We start from the raw sequence: 18,483 nt of genomic DNA on the forward strand, positions 1-18,483 counted from the left end.
ATTATTGCATTAATAATAATATGTCCACACTTAATATATAATGTGATCTTCATGAAAGTTTACTGATTTAGAATAGGAAGGATCATGAAATCCTTTCTGGGTATAGAGTTAAGAAAAGAATGATTAAGAACTAGATTAAATGAATTAATAGATACCGGTGAAGCTTAATTTTCCTTACATTTGCTGCTATGGTTTAAAGGTTTGGTCTACAACCTGATGGCATTGAAAGGTGGGGAAGAAGGGGTGGAATGGGAAATTTTAGGTCACTGGAGGCATGTCCTTGAAGGATTGTGGACCCATAGTCTCTTCTTCTTGCTATCTTTTCTTCCTACAACCATGAGGTGAATGACTTGTTCGGTCACATATTTTCTACCATAATGAAATGCCTCAACACAGGTCCCAAAACAATGAGGTGAACCAACCATGGTCTTAAACTTTCAAAATTCTGAGCTAAAATAAGCTTTCCTGTTCATAATTTAAAAAAAAAAATTAGGTATTTTGTTATAATAATGGAAGGGTGAATAACTCCTTTAATTACCAATTATCAATACATTGAATGTTCTGTTTAATGTTCTTTCCTCTTGCTTCAATGTAGACTAGTTTCATTTCTCACAAATTTTACCTTTTCAGGTGAACTGAAATTAAGATAAACATAAAACTGGATGAGAAAGGGATGCATACTTTGGATCTGGCTCTGTCACTATTGGATGTGTAATCTTGACAAATATAAAAGAGGCATGCAAAAGTTGCATCTTAAAATGTAAGATTCTGTAAGTAAAATCTTACATTGTCATGACTTCCTGGAAACAGAATAGAAGGGAAATGAATAGACTTGAACATCTTTTCACAAAATCCTAGAGCTTTAGGGGCTGAAAGGAAGAAGGACTTCCAGCAGAGCTTAAGACAAAATAAATGCTACAAGTGTCTGAGAATAACAAAAAGCTTCCTGTATCCTTGAATGACAGAAAAGATCAAATTTGATGTCAAAGTAGCATGTAGAGGAAAACAAGTACATGGAACTCTCTTGAGGAGAATAACCTCCTTTTGAACAGGCAGGCGTAGGTCATACTTAATATAAAACTAAATGTAACACATACTTTATAATTAAATATTTCCTTACTATATTCAGTGGTAAATTTTACAAGATATAAATTTTTAATTTCTACCTTCCTCTACAGCTAAAAATGCCCATGTGAGGCAGTTCTGGTCAATACAATATTAACAGAAATTGTTTATTTGTATTCTGGGAAGGATTTCCTGAGAGAAGGGGTCAATGCAGTTGACACCACTCTTCTTCCTTTTCCTGACTGGAGTATAGACTTAATGACTAAATGTGCAACAGCAATTCTGAGTCCTGAAACTATAAATATGAATTAAATACTAAGAAATCATAACCCAGCCTGCTACTGTCAAGCTAGTACCAACCTTGGTTGCTGTCTACCTACAGAGTTCTTATGTAAGAAAAATTAAACCCTATTTATTAAAGTCAACATTTTGATTACTTTTTTTTTTAATTGTCACACAAACACACATCACAAAATCTTTAATTTGCCACTGGTAGCATATTAGCCAATAGTATTTTGAAACAATGGTAGGCACTTTATTTTGTAATGTAAAGATACAGGTCGTGAAAAAAAAATTAACCCTTGAAGCATTAGGGTAAATGTAAAATATCAAAGCAAGTGCTATATTAAAAGCTTCACAGGAACTTGGAATGTATTTCATTGGTAAATTGCTTGCCTAGCATGCAAGAGGAGAGTGCTTGGTGTGTTACCCTCAACACACATACACACACATAGCGCAGCAGCAGCAGCTTCATAGAATATCTTTCACACTCATGTTGAGCTTGATGTGTCATTTCTTATTTCAACACTATCAACTGCATTGACCACAGCAATGTTAACACCATGGTGTATGACTTTGCTGATGGGATATATGTAGACCTAAATAGAAATCTTAGTAACCCAGAAGAGAATAAGCAATAAAAATCTTAGGAGGTATAGCATTTTATAGCAAAATGTTAATGCTCCTTATTTATGCAATAAAATATGCAGATAATGAGTATGTAAAAAATAATTTAGGCTGAGACTTTTGAGCATGTAATAATTGTTACCAAGGTACTTTCCTTGAGACCATCAATATCCTTCAAAAAAGACACTTTAATGTTCTTTTTCTGGTCACTTAACTTTTTAATCTTTTGATCCCTTGTTGTCTGGAAATGCTTTTACTTCCTTATCATTTTTGATTGCCAGTCTTACTCCCATTTTTCTAGTGATTTTTACTCCTACCAGCAAAGAACTCAGTATTAAGAGTCCTCAGAATAGGAACCCATATGAATCTAGCACTACAAAATTCAGATAACAAATTGAGACTTGAATTTGAATACATTCTTGTTAGATACACATCATTATACTGTTGTGCTAAACAATGCAGCTTTTTTAGTGGTCTAATGCAACTCTACCTTTTGTAAGTTCCTTGATAAATTTTATCTTTATGTTTGGATAGTATTTATGTTGTGGAATAATTAATATTAAGATAGCTAACTCCAGATTATGTTTTCTGCTTGAACTTTAAAAAAAAAAAACTTTTCACTGATTTTCTTATTTAAACACATACAAGTGTACATGAAGAGTTAAACTTATTATATTTAAAAAAATAAAATTTTTAACAGATAAAGTTAATTTTCTTATTCACATACCCATACTTTACCCTGTATTATAGCCAAGCAAACATACTTCAGATAAATTCTATTTAAAAGGGTATACTAATGTAAATTACATTAAACTATAATCCTAGTACTTACCAAACTGTTGATAAAAGATCATGATTTTAATTCTCATTAATTCTTTTACACTTTGACCAAGAATCTAGACCTTCCTGCCCTTGTTGCTTCCAACAAGATGCCATTTGTGGTTTATAAAAATGAGGTTGTCATGTATTTACAAACAGCACAGTATTGACACAGATGGGACAATCAGTTATAGGTTTACCTGTATACCCAGGAGCACAGAGACAGGTATGTCCACCAGTGCTGTTAACACAATTTTCTCCACCTGGACAAGGCTGGGTTTTACATTCATTTACATTCAATTCACACAAAGATCCATAGTATCCAGGTTCACAGTTACATAAAAATCTAGAGAAATGTAGAAAAATGAGAAATAATAAACAATTATATATATATATATATATATATATATATATACACACACACACACACACACAATTTATATGCAAATGTTAAATTAAAACTTTTGACTTAATTTAAATAAACAATAACATATCCATTTTGTTTTTTAATACAGAATTTTACTTCCTAAATATTTTTTTCTGCAAAAATATTTGTTACAGACATATTTTTAAAGAAATGGGTGGAATAAATAATTATTTAAGTTTGATAAATATTATTGACCTTAATTCTGTAACTGTGTTTTCTATGGTATCAGTATAAAACCTTCATCTATGTTCTCTTTTGAAAGTATAAGATTACTCTCCTATAAGATAAGTGGTATTTTTCTGATATCAAAGCCTTCCAGTTAAAAATTTTTAAAGTCCCTTTATCAGCAACAACTTCATGAATGCTGAACCATACTGACAGCTGTTCGAAAATCAGATGTAATTCAATGGTTAAATATTAGGTTCAAATATCTACACTTGGTAGAGTATCAAAAGGGCATCAAAAGGTGATGCCTCTTAAATTGCCTTGCCATGAAGAAGTATTCATAGAAACTTCACATGAGTGATCCCTTCTTCAATCTCTAATTGTCCCCTCGTTATCTTGTATATTGATCTCTGCTGATTCTGATTTTTCTCAAAATTAACTAGGACTAACAACAACAACAACAACAACAAAAGAGATAATTTAACCTGTGTTAAACTCCACCTAAATTGATATATATAAATTAAAATATCAAAATAATTCCATAGATTAAATTTAATTGATAGGAAAAGTACACTTACCAAAAATAGATTTACCTAGTATTACATTTTAGATATGAAGTATCACCTAAAAGCACATGTGTGAGACAATAAATGAAAGTTTAGAAGTGTAATGACTGGGTTTTAATAGGCTTAATCTAAACAGCCTGTTAGTCCACTGATGTGGATTAACTGGGTGGTAACTGTAGGCAGGTAGGTTGTGACTACAAGAGGTGGGTTACCAGAGGTATGCCTTTGGGGTCTATATTTTGTCCCTGGTGAGCAGAGCTTCTCTGCTTCCTGATTGTCATGTTCTGTGCTGCTTTCCTCTTCCACAACTTTCCACCAGGATGTCCTGCCTCACAGTGGGCCCAGACCAATGGAGTTGGCTGCCTCTGGACTGAGACCCCTGAAAACCATGAGTCCCAAATAAATTTTTCTCTTCAAATTCTTACCAGTTCTTTTGATCACATCAGTGAAAAAGCTGCTGAAACACAGTTTGCTTCTCTTTTAGAAGTCTAGATAAAGAGGTTTTACTGAGTTCCCCCATAATGCTTTTGAGCCAGATTTTATTCTGATTTTCTGAGGAAATTCTAACATCATTTTATAACCACCAGCATTCTACTATTCCCATGCTCCTCTTTTACTCATTTGATACACATTAATTGATTGTCAGACATTTGTCATGCACCCAAATTCAAGTGCAAGTAAAGCTTGGATTGCTTTTAAATGGATTTTTTTTTAAAACAGGGTCTTACTATGTTGCCCAGGCTGGTACTGAACTCCTGGGCTCAAATAATCTTCCTGCCTTAAACTTTTAAACAGCTGGGTCTACAGATTCATGCCACCTTGCAGATATTTGCTTGCTTTTGAAAGTGTTATAAGAAGATTAGAAATATACACACGCACACATTGCAGAAAGCAAATGTCACTGGAGACAGGTTTGAAGCATGAAGAAAGCACAGCTAACTGCTAGTGAAGGTATCAAAAAAGATGAATCATAATGACCGTGGGTTCTTTGTATCAGGTGGACAGAAGGCAAAATTGCATGTGCAGTGTCATGTAGATGTAAAAGAGAACCATATTTCTCAAGATCTCTATGTAGTTAAGGAATGGATGTAATCACTAATTCAAATACTATGAATCCTTGAATTTATGTTCAAACAATGAAAAGTCTTCTCCTTGCTAATATATCACTATCTAGTGTGAGATGATTTAATGAATCTATTAAATGGCTTACTAAGCTGAAAGTATGCTTGTTAGGATTTGATTGCTAGTGTGTGTTATCAGTGAATTAGGATGATTCTAGTGAATCTCAGAGTGGATAGGAATTATTCATAGAAGTCTCAGCAGTAACAAGTGAAAGGCATCTTAGAAAATGATTTGTTTTGTATATTGATAAATTAAAAAATGTCACATTACTACAAAACAATGGTTTTTATTTCAGTGTCTGCATCCCCTGTATAAACTTTTGATAATTCTACATCTCCAGAAGTTCTGAAATCTACTCTCTAGGTGGAATATTGAATATTAGGAAAAAAATTAGGAATATATATTTTCTCAATGATAGACTTATTTTTTAAAAAAATTTTGGTTGTTGATAGACCTTTATTTTATTTATTTATACATGGTGCTGAGAATCGAACCCAGTGCCTCGCAAATGCCAGGCAAGTGCGCTACCACTGAGCCCTAGTCCCAGCACCTCAATGATAGACTTATGATGATCATGACTTGTTTTATCAAAATATTTTGTTCACTTACAAAATTCCCCCCTTTCATTTTGAAAAATAAGAAAATAATAAAATCCCTTGACTTTTTGTATCCTGTTTTCTCTTCTGTGGATTTTGAAATGTTTCTCTGGGGCTTATGAATACCATAAAACTGCAGCTATGAATCAACTTAAAAACAGGAGCTGCTCTCCTTTCATCTTTCTCAACTGAGTCAATGACCTCTATGCTGTTGCCAAATGATGTTTTTCTAGCCCATCATTTGTTCTTCTTTTGTTACTTGACATTTTACTCTTGGAACCATCTTTTCCTTTTCCTGCATTCACACATTAAATCAGCGTAGGCATATCTATATAGACTCACAGATTTCCATTCTTTCAATGCATCAAATATATAACTACCATAATTTATTTCATGATGAATTTGTTTGGGATATGAATATTGGTATCCTCATCAAGCGGTTTCTCTTTCCTTTTGACACATTTCCATCATTCTGTGACACTCTTTCTAACATAAAATATTCCAGGTTTGTTTTAATACATTCCTGGTCCTAATTCTAGATGAGCCATTTGTTAAGGAATTCCTGGCTTATTTAAGTGTGTAATATTATTTAGAAACGAAGATATTTGATATGTGTATTTTCATATGTATGGATACATATAGCTACATATGCTGAAATATATAATAGTTTAGTTTTAGTTTTTATCTGAATAGATTTTTAAAGTATGTATAAAGAGATTTTTATTCTCTCAGCTGCCCAGAATTCTCTTTCATTCACTTTTCAATTCGAATTTCCTTCATATTCATAACCTTTTGGTTATGTTTATAGTTTTTACTAAATGTTATTATTTGCCTACATATCCTTTCTTCTAATATACCTAAATTAATGTAAAAATGAGCCATTCTGAAAATTATGCTTTAATTTTTGCTTCTGTTTTATTTATACATTTATTTTGTATGGCAAAATTGAACCCAGAGTTGCTTAACCTCTGAGCCACATCTCCAACATTTTCTATATTTAATTTTGAGACAGGGTCCCGCTAAGTCGCTTAAGGCCTCTCTGGGCTGCTGAGGCTGGCTGTGAATTCACAATACTTCTTCCTAAGGCCCAGGAGCCACTGAGATTACAGGTGTGTACCACTGCACCCAGCTTGGCTTTTGTTTTTAAAGTTGATTTTAGAATATACACATGCATGTGCAAACATACACACACACACACACACACTGCAAATTTACAAACCTTAGTTGTCAGTATACAGACAACTATGCAAAGGATTTTTTATGTTTATGAATCATAATAATCATTTTATCCAAGAATGCATCACTTCAACTTCAGTATGTTCTTTCGTCTTTTCAGTTTTGGTCAAGACCATTACTAATCTCTCCTATTTTCTAAACCACTTTTTCAGTCTGAAACTCTTTAGCACTGCTTAAATGCACTTCATTTTTCAAAAAAAAGTAAGTTCCAAGAATAATTAAAGATTGATAATGTACAGATGACTGTTCAACTGAAGTGTGGAGTATGCCTGCTCTTTTATTAGTGGTTCCAAATACTCCCAGGATTCTAGGGTCAATTTTAAAGATTTCTGAATATCATCTAAAATTTTATAAAGCTTAACAAACAAAAATCCACAGACCCATTATTGGCAGCAATCCCAATAAAACACATAGTTTACAGGAAATATTTAACTGACTCTATTCTCGTCTCCCACCATGATATACAACGTGAGGGCATATATTTTGAGAAGGAAATATTTACTGCAGAACAGCATTTACCTTGAATTTCTGGGTCTAGTCTTTCCCAGAAGAAGTAAAATACAGGTTTCCTGTCTCCTTCCCCCTTCTTTTATGATCTACTCTCTTTCTACTCTTTGGTAATAATGGAGGCAAGCACAAGACTGAACGTTTGCAGCATTTTACCATGCCTGTTAACCTGGCCCTTTAAAATAATAATGAATAAAAGTGCATAGAGTATGTCTGATGGCTTCTCACCAAATCTCTCCTACTGGCTAACATGGACAATCCATCCAGCTTTGGCATAGTTTTGCTTTCATTAATACCTGCTGAGGCTCCCTTTATGCTTCACATACCATTTGAGGTTAAAGGAAAAATAAAAGTGAATCTTCATTTTTGTTAATGTCTTAAGTGATTCAAATTTGTAATAATTATTTCATTTTACATTATAGGTTCCTAAAACATTTTTTTTCTTTTTAGAAACACAATTTTAACAACTTAAATACACATATATAAAACATCCTACATTCCAAGAAAACAATTGAGATGATGAAATATTTATTTTTGATGAAATTAAAATTCTAACTCAAATGCATGACTTTTGCTTCAAAAATTTTAGGAGAATCAAACTTAAACCTAATGTCAAAGTATGGAAAATCTTTATTTTATTTTTAATTGGATAAACATGTTTTTTCAAACATACTTTTGTATGCTTTCAGATATCTTTTCAAAATACTTTTCTAGTTACTGAGATGCATTTGAACAGATGAATATTGAGGAAAATCCAATGCATAAAGTAGAGATAAGGAAGAGTAAATATGACTTACCTGAAATGATATTGCCACAATAAAAGATTACATAGAGCAAAATAGAAGATAATCACTTGGATTTTTAAGTCCTAAAATTATCTTATGTTTACATTTTATGTACATCATTCTTTTATATTATTTGAAGAATTAATAAGTAGAAGAATTATTCTTATATTTCTAGAAAGCTGAGTTATTAAAAATATAATCACTACACAGATTAAATATTACAAGAGCCAAGATGTAGCATAGATTTTTTAAAAGAATTTTTATTTAAAAATCTGTTTGCCATAAATTTAATCTATGTTTATTTTAATATATAATTTTACTAAATATTGTAAAAAAAAAACTATAGAATATCACTCATGAAACTTTCTTTTTTTCAATTTATTTATTTATTTTTTTGGTACCAGGGATTGAACTCAGGGGCACTCGACCAGGAAGCCACATCCCCAGCCCTATTTTGTATTTTATTTAGAGACAGGGTCTCACTGAGTTGCTTAGCGCCTTGCTTTTGCTGAGACTGACTTTGACCTCACAATCCTCCTGCCTCAACCTCCCAAGCCACTGGGATTACAGGCGTGCACCACCCCAACCAGCTCACTCATGAAACTTTCTGATAAGAAATTTTAGCTTTTGTTAAAGTAGTTCAAATTTTGAAATTCATAATAAATCTTAAAGCATTTAATATTTTTCCTTTATGATACTATTCTACTACTCTTCTCTGCATTTCTCATTCACAGTACTTTATATTAATAAGTATGTTTTAGAATTCAATTAATCTATCTTTGCAAATGGATAGATATTCTTAGGTTAAATTTTTTGAACTTAAATGTAAATAATCCTTCAAATAATATTTTAAACGTTTGTGTTTAGGCTTTTCATGCTTAAGACATGCTGTAAATATTATGGCTTGCATATTTTAATTTTTAATGAATATAGACATATCTTAATATATAAAATAAAAGAAATATAGTAATTTGAAAATTTGTATATGGCAAAACCCATCAAATTTAATATTAATCTAAGAAAATACTGAATATGCAATGAGATGCATAGTTTATTTTGCTTGTTTTAATTGTATTAGAGTCCTTCTAAAATTTTTAAACTAACAAATAGTATTCATACATATTTCTGGGGTACACTATAATAACTCAGCACACATATACAATATGTAATAATTAAGTCAGTAATTAGAATTTCTGTTTTCTCAAATATTTTCATTTCTATATGTTAGGATTCTTTGGATTTTTTAGGTATTTGGAAACATACAGATATTTGTTGTGGAATGTGTTCCCTTATTGTACTATAGAATACTTGAACTAATTCTCCTGTCATCTAACTTATATCCTTCTTCCCTCCTGCCTTTCTCATCTTCTATTGGCCACTCTTCTACTCTCTACTTGTATAAGATAACCTCTTTAACTCCAGTAATGAGTGAGAATGTGTGATGTGGTCCAAGATACCAACTGAAACATTCAGACAATGTTAATGACTAGATTATTCAATGTTGTAGAGAGTGTTAATATTCCATTTTCAAAATTATATAGAAAAAATAAACATAATTACCAGAGATAGAAATGTCAACACCAAGGTTCAATGATTCCGTTTCAATTGATGTAACTAAGAATAACACTATGGCTGGTACATTTGGAGAAATAGTTGAAAACCTTATATATAATCTAATTATTATAATCATTGATAAGACAAAAAATAAATAATCCAATTATTTATGACCAGTGGAATGCTAAAAACATTGCTGGCATATATGAAATATTCTATAAAACTTGAAAATGAGCAACAGACATTATACAAAACTTTTCATTGAAAAATATTTGTCACAAGACTGGAGAAAATTATTTCACATATGTGAATATGTACATGAAAGAAAAAATTTAAAAGATTACAGACAAATAATTAACACAGTAAATTACAGGGAAAATGATAAACATAAATTCAGGTTACTCAATATAATTAATTGGGTAGGATGGAGGAGGTTGTACTTAGGGATAAGCACAAATGTATCAGTAAAGTTCAGCTTCCTAAGTTGCATAATGGGTATATGTGCACTCACTTTATTATTTGTTAAATTGCACACATGCAATCATTGATTTAATGAAAAGTAGTTTCTAACCTGTTTTCAAGATTCACACATGTTCCATTATTTTTGCAAGGCTTAGAGGAGCACTCATTAATTTCTGTTTCACATAGAGGTCCAGAAAACCCGGGTCTGCAAACACATCTTTAAAACAACACAAAAAAAGAGTAGTAACTGTATTAGTATAAATATAAAGAATTAAAAACTTCAACTGATTGTAGCATAGCTACTTTTTAGTAGTCACATGTGTTGCTTAATTTGTTAGTTGAAATTCTAAACATTTATCCTGATATATTCAGACACATAAACAGACATCAAGGTTTTTGTTTGTTTTTCTCACCTGAAATTGTTTATCTCATCTTCACAGTCACCATAATTCTGGCAGGGAAGAGAAAGACACTCATTCTTATCAATTTCACACTGTTCACCTTCAAATCCTAAAGGAGAGATGAAGTGGGTGTGGATGAGCAATTGTTGCAATAGAATGTGAAGCTTCAGAATCTGTGAACAGGAATCCAGGCAATATGTTCTGATGGAAATTTAAAAGAAGTAGAAGAAACAACTTTATTTCAGACTTCTTATACAACTATCAAAATAGTATGTGAATAAAATTACACCACTGTCTATATTAATGAGATCAAACAGAAGAATCAAAAGACGATGCTCTACTTAATCTCCTGGAAATGTACAGTCATGGCAAATATTGCTATTGTTTTATAAGGTATTCAAATGTTTGAACAAGAAGGACTGAAATGATCTGGAAAGCAAATGAATTAATTTGATGACCAATCTTCAAGTAAAATTGAGCTTCAATGATCAAATTTATTCAAGACAGTTAGCAGATGTGGCAAATTATTTAATTGCCTTTCACATCCAAGTGATTCAAAGAAAACAAATTATTGTGATTCATAGATGCATAATCAGTCATCCATTTAAACACTTGCCAGTTACATTAAAAAATAAAAGTGAAAGAAAGTTATGTAGACCAATAAGAGAGGCAATTATAATGATAGCAATACATCCATATATGAAAAAATGTCCATAACTCATCCCTTTTAAAACTATAATTAAATATTTTATTATTCATAATGACCATTTAAACAATTATTTCCATGGTCATTTAGTAACAAAATATATACTTAGTCTAATGATTTTTAGTACTTTTTCTATTGTTATTTTAAAAATATACGGAACAAAATGATTTTCCTTTCTCTTGCTTTTCCATTGATAAAACTAGGACTGAATAATTGTGGTAACATAAATGTCAATATTCATTGGGGTTCATTTAGTTTGAGAAACATAGGGTCACTCAAGTTACTTTGAGGAAACTATTGCTCTCATATACATAGACTAGGGTTTAAACAGAGATGTATCGGAAGGAGAATGTGGTCTAGTTACCAGTGAGTGACTGCTTTCCTCTCATAGCTCTCGTTCTTATTTCTTCTCATATAGCTTTTGTTTCCATCACAACTACCTCTCCATGTTCAAAGCTTTAGATCATCAGTAATGTTTGTGTGTGGATGATACAGCACAACTTCCTTGATCACTCCCTCTATATCCTGACACAACAGCATCAGCATCTACTGCTGGGAAAATTGCCCTCCGTATTTTCTCAGATTTTCCTGTGGAACATGGAATAGACCTGCTTTCTCTTTTCACAAACACATCACAAGTCATGGTCATTCTCTTCCTCTGTGGTGTATATCATCAGATAAAACTCTAAACCTTTCTCCCATTGGAGTTGGTCAGGGAGGATGGTATGACATCTTGTAAAATCTGGCTGCCTCTTTACAGAGGACATAATATGGAAAATTAAAAATTAATTATTTAAAAGAAAACAAAAAGGAGTAAAAGAAATTCAGTACAGATACAGCAAATAGAACACAAATGGCAAGATGGCTAACTTAAAGCTACACATATCAATAATCACATTAAATATAATTTATAAACACTAACAAAAAGGTAAAGAGAGATTAAATAAAATACAAGAAGCAACTCAATGATATCTAAAGGAAATTTACTTGAACTGTAAAGAAGATGAAGGTTAAAAGTAGAAAGGTAGAATGAAGATGCTTCAAGAAGCACTGATTATAGAAGAACTGGAGTATTTATGGGACTACATAGCCTTCAGGGCAACTTTTCTTCACTTTCAGAGCCTTTATGTTAACTTCTGAAGTTATGGGCTTATAATTCATTAATATGCTAGATTTTGTATCTTTAGTGTCAAAATAAAATTGACATGAAATTTCCTAGTTAACATGTTTCTCCTCTTTTAAGTGAGCAAGTTATTATTGATACAACTTCACCATTCTGCAGTCACCATTCCTGTTTTTTATATCTAAGTTGTAAATGTCATAGTAGATATAAAGTCCTTATATTTTCTGAGGGTGTTCAAGTCTTTAAGTATTTTATTGTAGTTGAAATTTTTTTTACACGTTTAAGATTTACAAAGTTGGATGCATTTTAGCATCCCTCTTTTCAGCAAGATTAGTTGTTGTTTTTGTTTGTTTGTTTGTTTTGGCACTGGAGCTCAGAGGCACTGGCTGACTAAGAAACATCAGTAATCCTTTAGATCTCAATAAGGCTGATGAATCAGAACACTCAGAACCTGAGTCAAGAATAGCTTACAGGATAACCTGTTTTCTATGATTTTGCCTTATTCATTAAGCTTGACATTTCTTAGATAGAGTCTTGTTAGATAGAGTTTTGTAACATGTCAATGGGCTGGAGAAAATGAGATTGCTGAAATGCAGTAGACAGTTGGAGAAAACATAATGTAAATATGGACAGCATTCAAAATGAGCCAAAATTTTACTAAGGAAGCTCACTTTTTAGGGACTTTAAAGACATGAGATTTGTACATACTTAGTCTCAAACTAAACATTTAATAGTCCATAGTATTAAAGTTTAAATTTGCTTGTGAGAGGAGTACTTGTTTTGAATATATGAAGTTAGAGATAAAAGGCTCTCCAAATAGAAAGTACAGTGAATTATTTATTTATTTATTTATTTATTTATTTATTTATTATTTATTTTTTGGTGTGTGTGGAGGTATTGGGGATTGAACCCAGGGACACTGAACCACTGAGCTACATCCCCAGTCCCATTTTGTACTTTATTGTGAGACAGGTCTCACTGAGTTGCTTAGTAATTTGTTATTGCTGAGGCTGGCTTTGAAATCTGGATCCTCCTGTCTCAGCCTCTGGTGCCACTAGGATTACAGGCATGCACAACTATCTCCCAACTATAGTAAGGTTCTTGTTGTTTACAAAAAGAAAGGCATTCTCCGAGGAGCAAATGGGTATTTTCTTCATTTTTTTTCTTTAACATCATACCTGTGTTTTTCTATAGTAAATGAAAATGAATGGTTAATACGTAATACTATTTTATCTGGTATTCTGGCACACACACCTATGATCTCAGTGACTTAGAAGTTGAAGATCACAAGTTCAAGGCCAGCCTCTGAAATTTACTGAGACCCTATCTCAAAATAAAACGTCAAAAAGGGTTATAAATGTAGCCCAATACCAATATAACAACTGCAATAACAATGTTTTTATACTTTCCAACTCCTTCAAAACATGGGAAATTAGTTAGTAAGGTTACTAGTAAAATCTAGGATCTACACCAATTCAAATTACACATATCATTTAAGAAACTATTTAATATAGTCTTTCTAAAAAATTCAGGCTTTTGAATTGGATTATATAGAAGAGATGGTATTGAAGAAGTACATTATCAAAGGAGATTTGCATTAAAGGTTGTAAAGAAGCATTTTATCATTGTGGACTACAGTTTTAACGATTCTCACTTTAGATGTGATACAAGTTGGAGTAATTTAAAATGAAAATAAATGGAGAAAACAAGAGTGTAAGGAAAGGAAAAGCAGACAGAAGCAAGGTGCAGAGGCACAGCAAAAGCTGCTCTCCTGAGCTGCTAGATTTATTTATTTTAATAGGTTACTTTAGGTCATTGGCATCATTAGTACCTATTGTTCATTGTTACTACTACTCAGGTTATAGACTTAGCAACATTATGCAGCCTATTTCTCAGTTACATACTTAGTTGCATTCTGCAATGTTAGGAGCTTTGTGTAGATCTCAAGAAAGTTCATTGTATAAAGTTACTGTTATGTAGACAGATTTGGGCTCAGTGAAACACTGTGGTTGTCTAACAAGAGAGTTCCTTTATTCCCAGAATAAAGGAAGTAAAAGGCTTAGTAAATACCCAGAAGCTGAGTGTCTGAAATCAAGGTCGAGGTTGATAGACTCTATCTAGTACAGAGCCTCCTCACAAAGGACATTACCATAGCAGGTAGGCATTGCACATGTATTAGTTATCTTACTAATTGCTGGGAGAAACTTCAGAATATTCCAAGTATGGAAATCGGGGTTCCTGTTACCCCTTGGCAGTTTGCTCACCAGAGGAACCCTGCCTTGTGTTTTTCCACAGCCAGAATCCTTACACAAGAGTATATCACAATATGTATTCCAATAAGGTGGTTAAATATCACATATTCAAATGTAAAACTAAGGATGATAAAATTATTTTCAAAAATACTATTTATTTCTTAATTAAAAATCTAATTTAGCCAGATTTTAAGATTTTATAAAAACAAAAACACTGAATTCTTTCTTAACAAGTCAGTATTTTTAAGTTTGTTGTTTTACTTAAAATATTTTAATGTAAATGCTGTTATTTACCAAAGTAACTAATTTTTGAAAATAAATGTGATGTTTTTGCTTATAAACTGAGATAAAATTCAAAATAAACAAATTATCATTCATAAAAGAATATTAGAAAACAAATATATTTCAAAAATAAAATTATTTTAAATGTTTAACTGTATACACATACATACTTGCACTATAGAACACATTCACATGTTTTATCTAAAGTCATCTTTATTCCCCTAATCCTCATGTGGATTTTACATTTTTTTTTATTTTTTTGCCTAACACTTGAATTTGAACCCAATTTATTTATCTTGTCTCATTTCACTTTTCCATTCACTGTATATGTTAGCTATTACTCTTTTGGCTATTTATGATGTAAAAAAAATGCTATCTTTAGACAGGCTATAGATTTATTGGCAGCTTAGCTGGGAGGGATATCTGAGTATTCACAGAATTGATAGAAAGAAAGAAAGAAAGAAAGAAAGAAAGAAAGAAAGAAAGAAAGAAAGAAAGAAAGAAAGGAGGGAGGGAGGGAGGGAGGGAGGAAGGAAAGAAAAGAAAAGAAAAGAAAAGAAAAGAAAAGTTATAGGAACCACTAGAATTCCTTCTTTTCAAATAGTGCTACTTCCATACAGATGTCTGCATACAGGCAACATGGCAGTTGACTGCACCAACTTAAAAATTATCTCAGAAGTAGAAAGACCCTACTCTCAGCATCAATTCTAAGGAAAATTTCTGAGTGTTAATATTCTAATCACATGATCAGACCTAAATCAATATTTCTGCCAAAGGGATGGTGTTTGCTATATACCTTAGCTTGGGTTCTTTCAAAAGAAGAATCAGAAATAATAATATGCATACAAGTAGTCTATTTTAGAGACAATTCCTGGAATTATTACAAGGGAGTGATGAATAAAACAGAGAAAGGAGGAGTGCTTAATGAGCATGTCATTGAAATGGGCAACATGTCATTGTTGAAGTTTTGCTTGCTGGAGAATGATTTAGAAATCATCTAGAACTACCTTAGGCCTTTCTGTGATGCTGTAACAGAATACTTGAAATTGGATAATGTATAAATAACAGATGTATTTCTTATAGTTCTGAAAGTTGGAAAGACTTGCATATCACTAGGTCCTTCTTGCTGCATTAACCTACATCAGAAGGCAGAAAAACTAAAGGATACTTTGTACATGCAGGCAAGAGAGAGAAAAACAAACAAACAAAAAAAAAAAAAGAAAAAGAAAAAGAAAAAAAGAGAGAGGGAAGAATTTTAAATCCAATCCTCCTTCAGAAACCCACTCCTGCAATAGCTCGTCCATTTCTGTGGAAGTAACATTAATCCACTCTTGAAGGTAGAACCTTTGGAACCCAACCATATCTCAGTACTGTTGCACTGGGGACTCAGTTTCTAACACAGATAATTCTGGGAACACATTTAAATCATAGAAACTACACAACTCAGAGTTTTTCACACTGAACAAGAAAGCTGAGTACTCATCCACAAATCATCCTTGTGTATTTTTCTGCCACAATTTCAGAACCTCTTACTGTATTGGACTTTCAGGTTGGTTAATTTGTATATCTCGCCCTTAAAATTTACATTTCTTGAGGATATGTCTTTGCCATGTTTAATTTCTCTAGAACCTTTCTCAAGAATTTACATGTCATAAGAGACCATGATGTTTGTTGAGTCAGTTAATAAAGGATAACATTTTTAGATTTCCAGTATGCTACCAGCAAGTAATTACAAGACTGATGTATGTGATATATAGATAATACTTTTGAAAATAAAAATAAATTTTGTGTACTATAAAATAAATTTTTAGTAGTATAAATTGATTGCACACTAAATAACCAAAACTAACACTATTAGGGTGTCAAATCCCATTTGTTTCTAGGAATCTTACATAATTGTATTTACTGTTGTATGTGCTATATTTTAGTTAATAAAAAACTGATTCTTTTCAATCACAGATATTTCTTCATACAAATAGCATACTATATAAAACAAACCTGTATTAAGTTATTACTTCTGCTTGCTTCTTTGCCTACCTATTTTCTGCTACAAAATACTCATTATGCGTACAAATCAAATTAACTCACCTTAGTTCTAATCAAAAGATAGAAGCATTGTCCTGACTTTCTCTAGCAAAACATGATCACAACAGTTTTGGTATTTTTATTATCATAAATTTTTTAAGATTCTCATGTTGCATGAAAATAAATTAGATTATTTGCACTATAACTTTCTGTCAAACTAACCAAAATAGTTTACCTCCTGAGGAGTAAGTTTGTCATAAATTCAAAGGACTTCTACTTGGTGGTTTTTAAGGGTGTATCAGAATGCCATTTACAGTTATCTACATGTAGTTACATAATTACTCTAGATCTAGAATTTTATGTATGTTCATACTTAAATGATGATAGACCCTTGGAACCCTTAAGTTTAAGTTTGTTTTTTTTTTTTTAATGTCCTGCCATTTTTTTTAATCAGCTGACACAACAATTTGCAAAAAGATCCAATAGGGCTTCCATATCCCATATCTGTAGAAGATGTTGTCTTATGTTTCCTTGTTATGTCTCACAACTAAACTGATCAGGGTAACTTCAAATGAATTTGGGGAATAGATAAAGACATATACACAGAAAGTGCCTTTTCTTTGGGTTCAGTGACAGCTCCTAAGTTGCAGCTCCCACAAGGGGGACAAGGCAGGCAAGAAAGAGAGTGAGGAGAACATGCTGAACCCTTTTATTGGGTAGAAGGCATTCAAATGTGGCAAGGGGTCAGGTTTTAGGGGATTGAGTCTAGCTTTCTCATGTTTTTGCTGTCAGCAAGTTGATTGACATCTAGGAAGGAATGCCCATCTCATGTGCTGTGTGGGGATCATAGGCAGAGCAAGGGAAAAGACCCTTAAGTTGCCTGCCCAAACAGAGGGGCAACGTCTGTTCAGTCCACCCTGTGTGTTCAGTGCTCATAGTTGACACACACACAGTCCATGGCTGGCTTGCCACATCTCCACATTCTCATCACTCAGGGCTAAGGGGCGCTCGGTTTCTATGTGGCAGTTCCCGACATTTCCTTGTACTTTTAATTTTGATACCTGTTAAAATGGAATTTGACCCTTTCCTTAAGAAAACCTATATCTTTAATGATAGTTTTCAGGTAAACTTATTTAATCTTAAATAAAACCTATAAAAGCAACTCATTGCATAACTTCTCATTTTAGTTTTCTAAGGTTATACTTTTTAAAGCAATGTGAGTCTTTAGTTTTGATCTATTCCAGAGTTTGAATTACTAATGAAACTGGTGTTTTTAGATGACACTAGATTCCCTATTTTACCAAATTTCCTTCTGAGTTCTTGTCTCGCAAATTTGAAGAATAAAATCCATTGACAAAAATGAAAGGTAAGAGTAAGTGGAATAAGATTCATTTAGGTGAGAAGAGATTGGAACCTTGAGATATGGGAGGGGGCCAGATAGTAGAAAAAACCCTTTAGATGTGCTTGCTTAGGTGCTTATATGG

General features: G+C 32.3%; 1 protein-coding gene across 1 annotated transcript in view; it reads right to left on the minus strand.

Annotated features, from left to right (window-relative positions):
- Positions 1–18,483, minus strand: part of Eys (eyes shut homolog) — a 1,592,434-nt gene that overhangs the window by 1,075,748 nt on the left and 498,203 nt on the right. The window contains 3 exon segments of the mRNA XM_046432606.1: positions 2,991–3,136; positions 10,320–10,427; positions 10,624–10,720. Of these exon segments, the coding sequence (XP_046288562.1) occupies positions 2,991–3,136; positions 10,320–10,427; positions 10,624–10,720 (351 nt within the window).

The sequence above is a fragment of the Marmota monax genome, unplaced genomic scaffold, assembly GCF_021218885.2.
Source record: "Marmota monax isolate L192 unplaced genomic scaffold, Marmota_monax_Labrador192_F-V1.1 WCK01_AAM20220418_F8-fsc00116, whole genome shotgun sequence".
Taxonomy (NCBI): Eukaryota; Metazoa; Chordata; class Mammalia; order Rodentia; family Sciuridae; genus Marmota; species Marmota monax.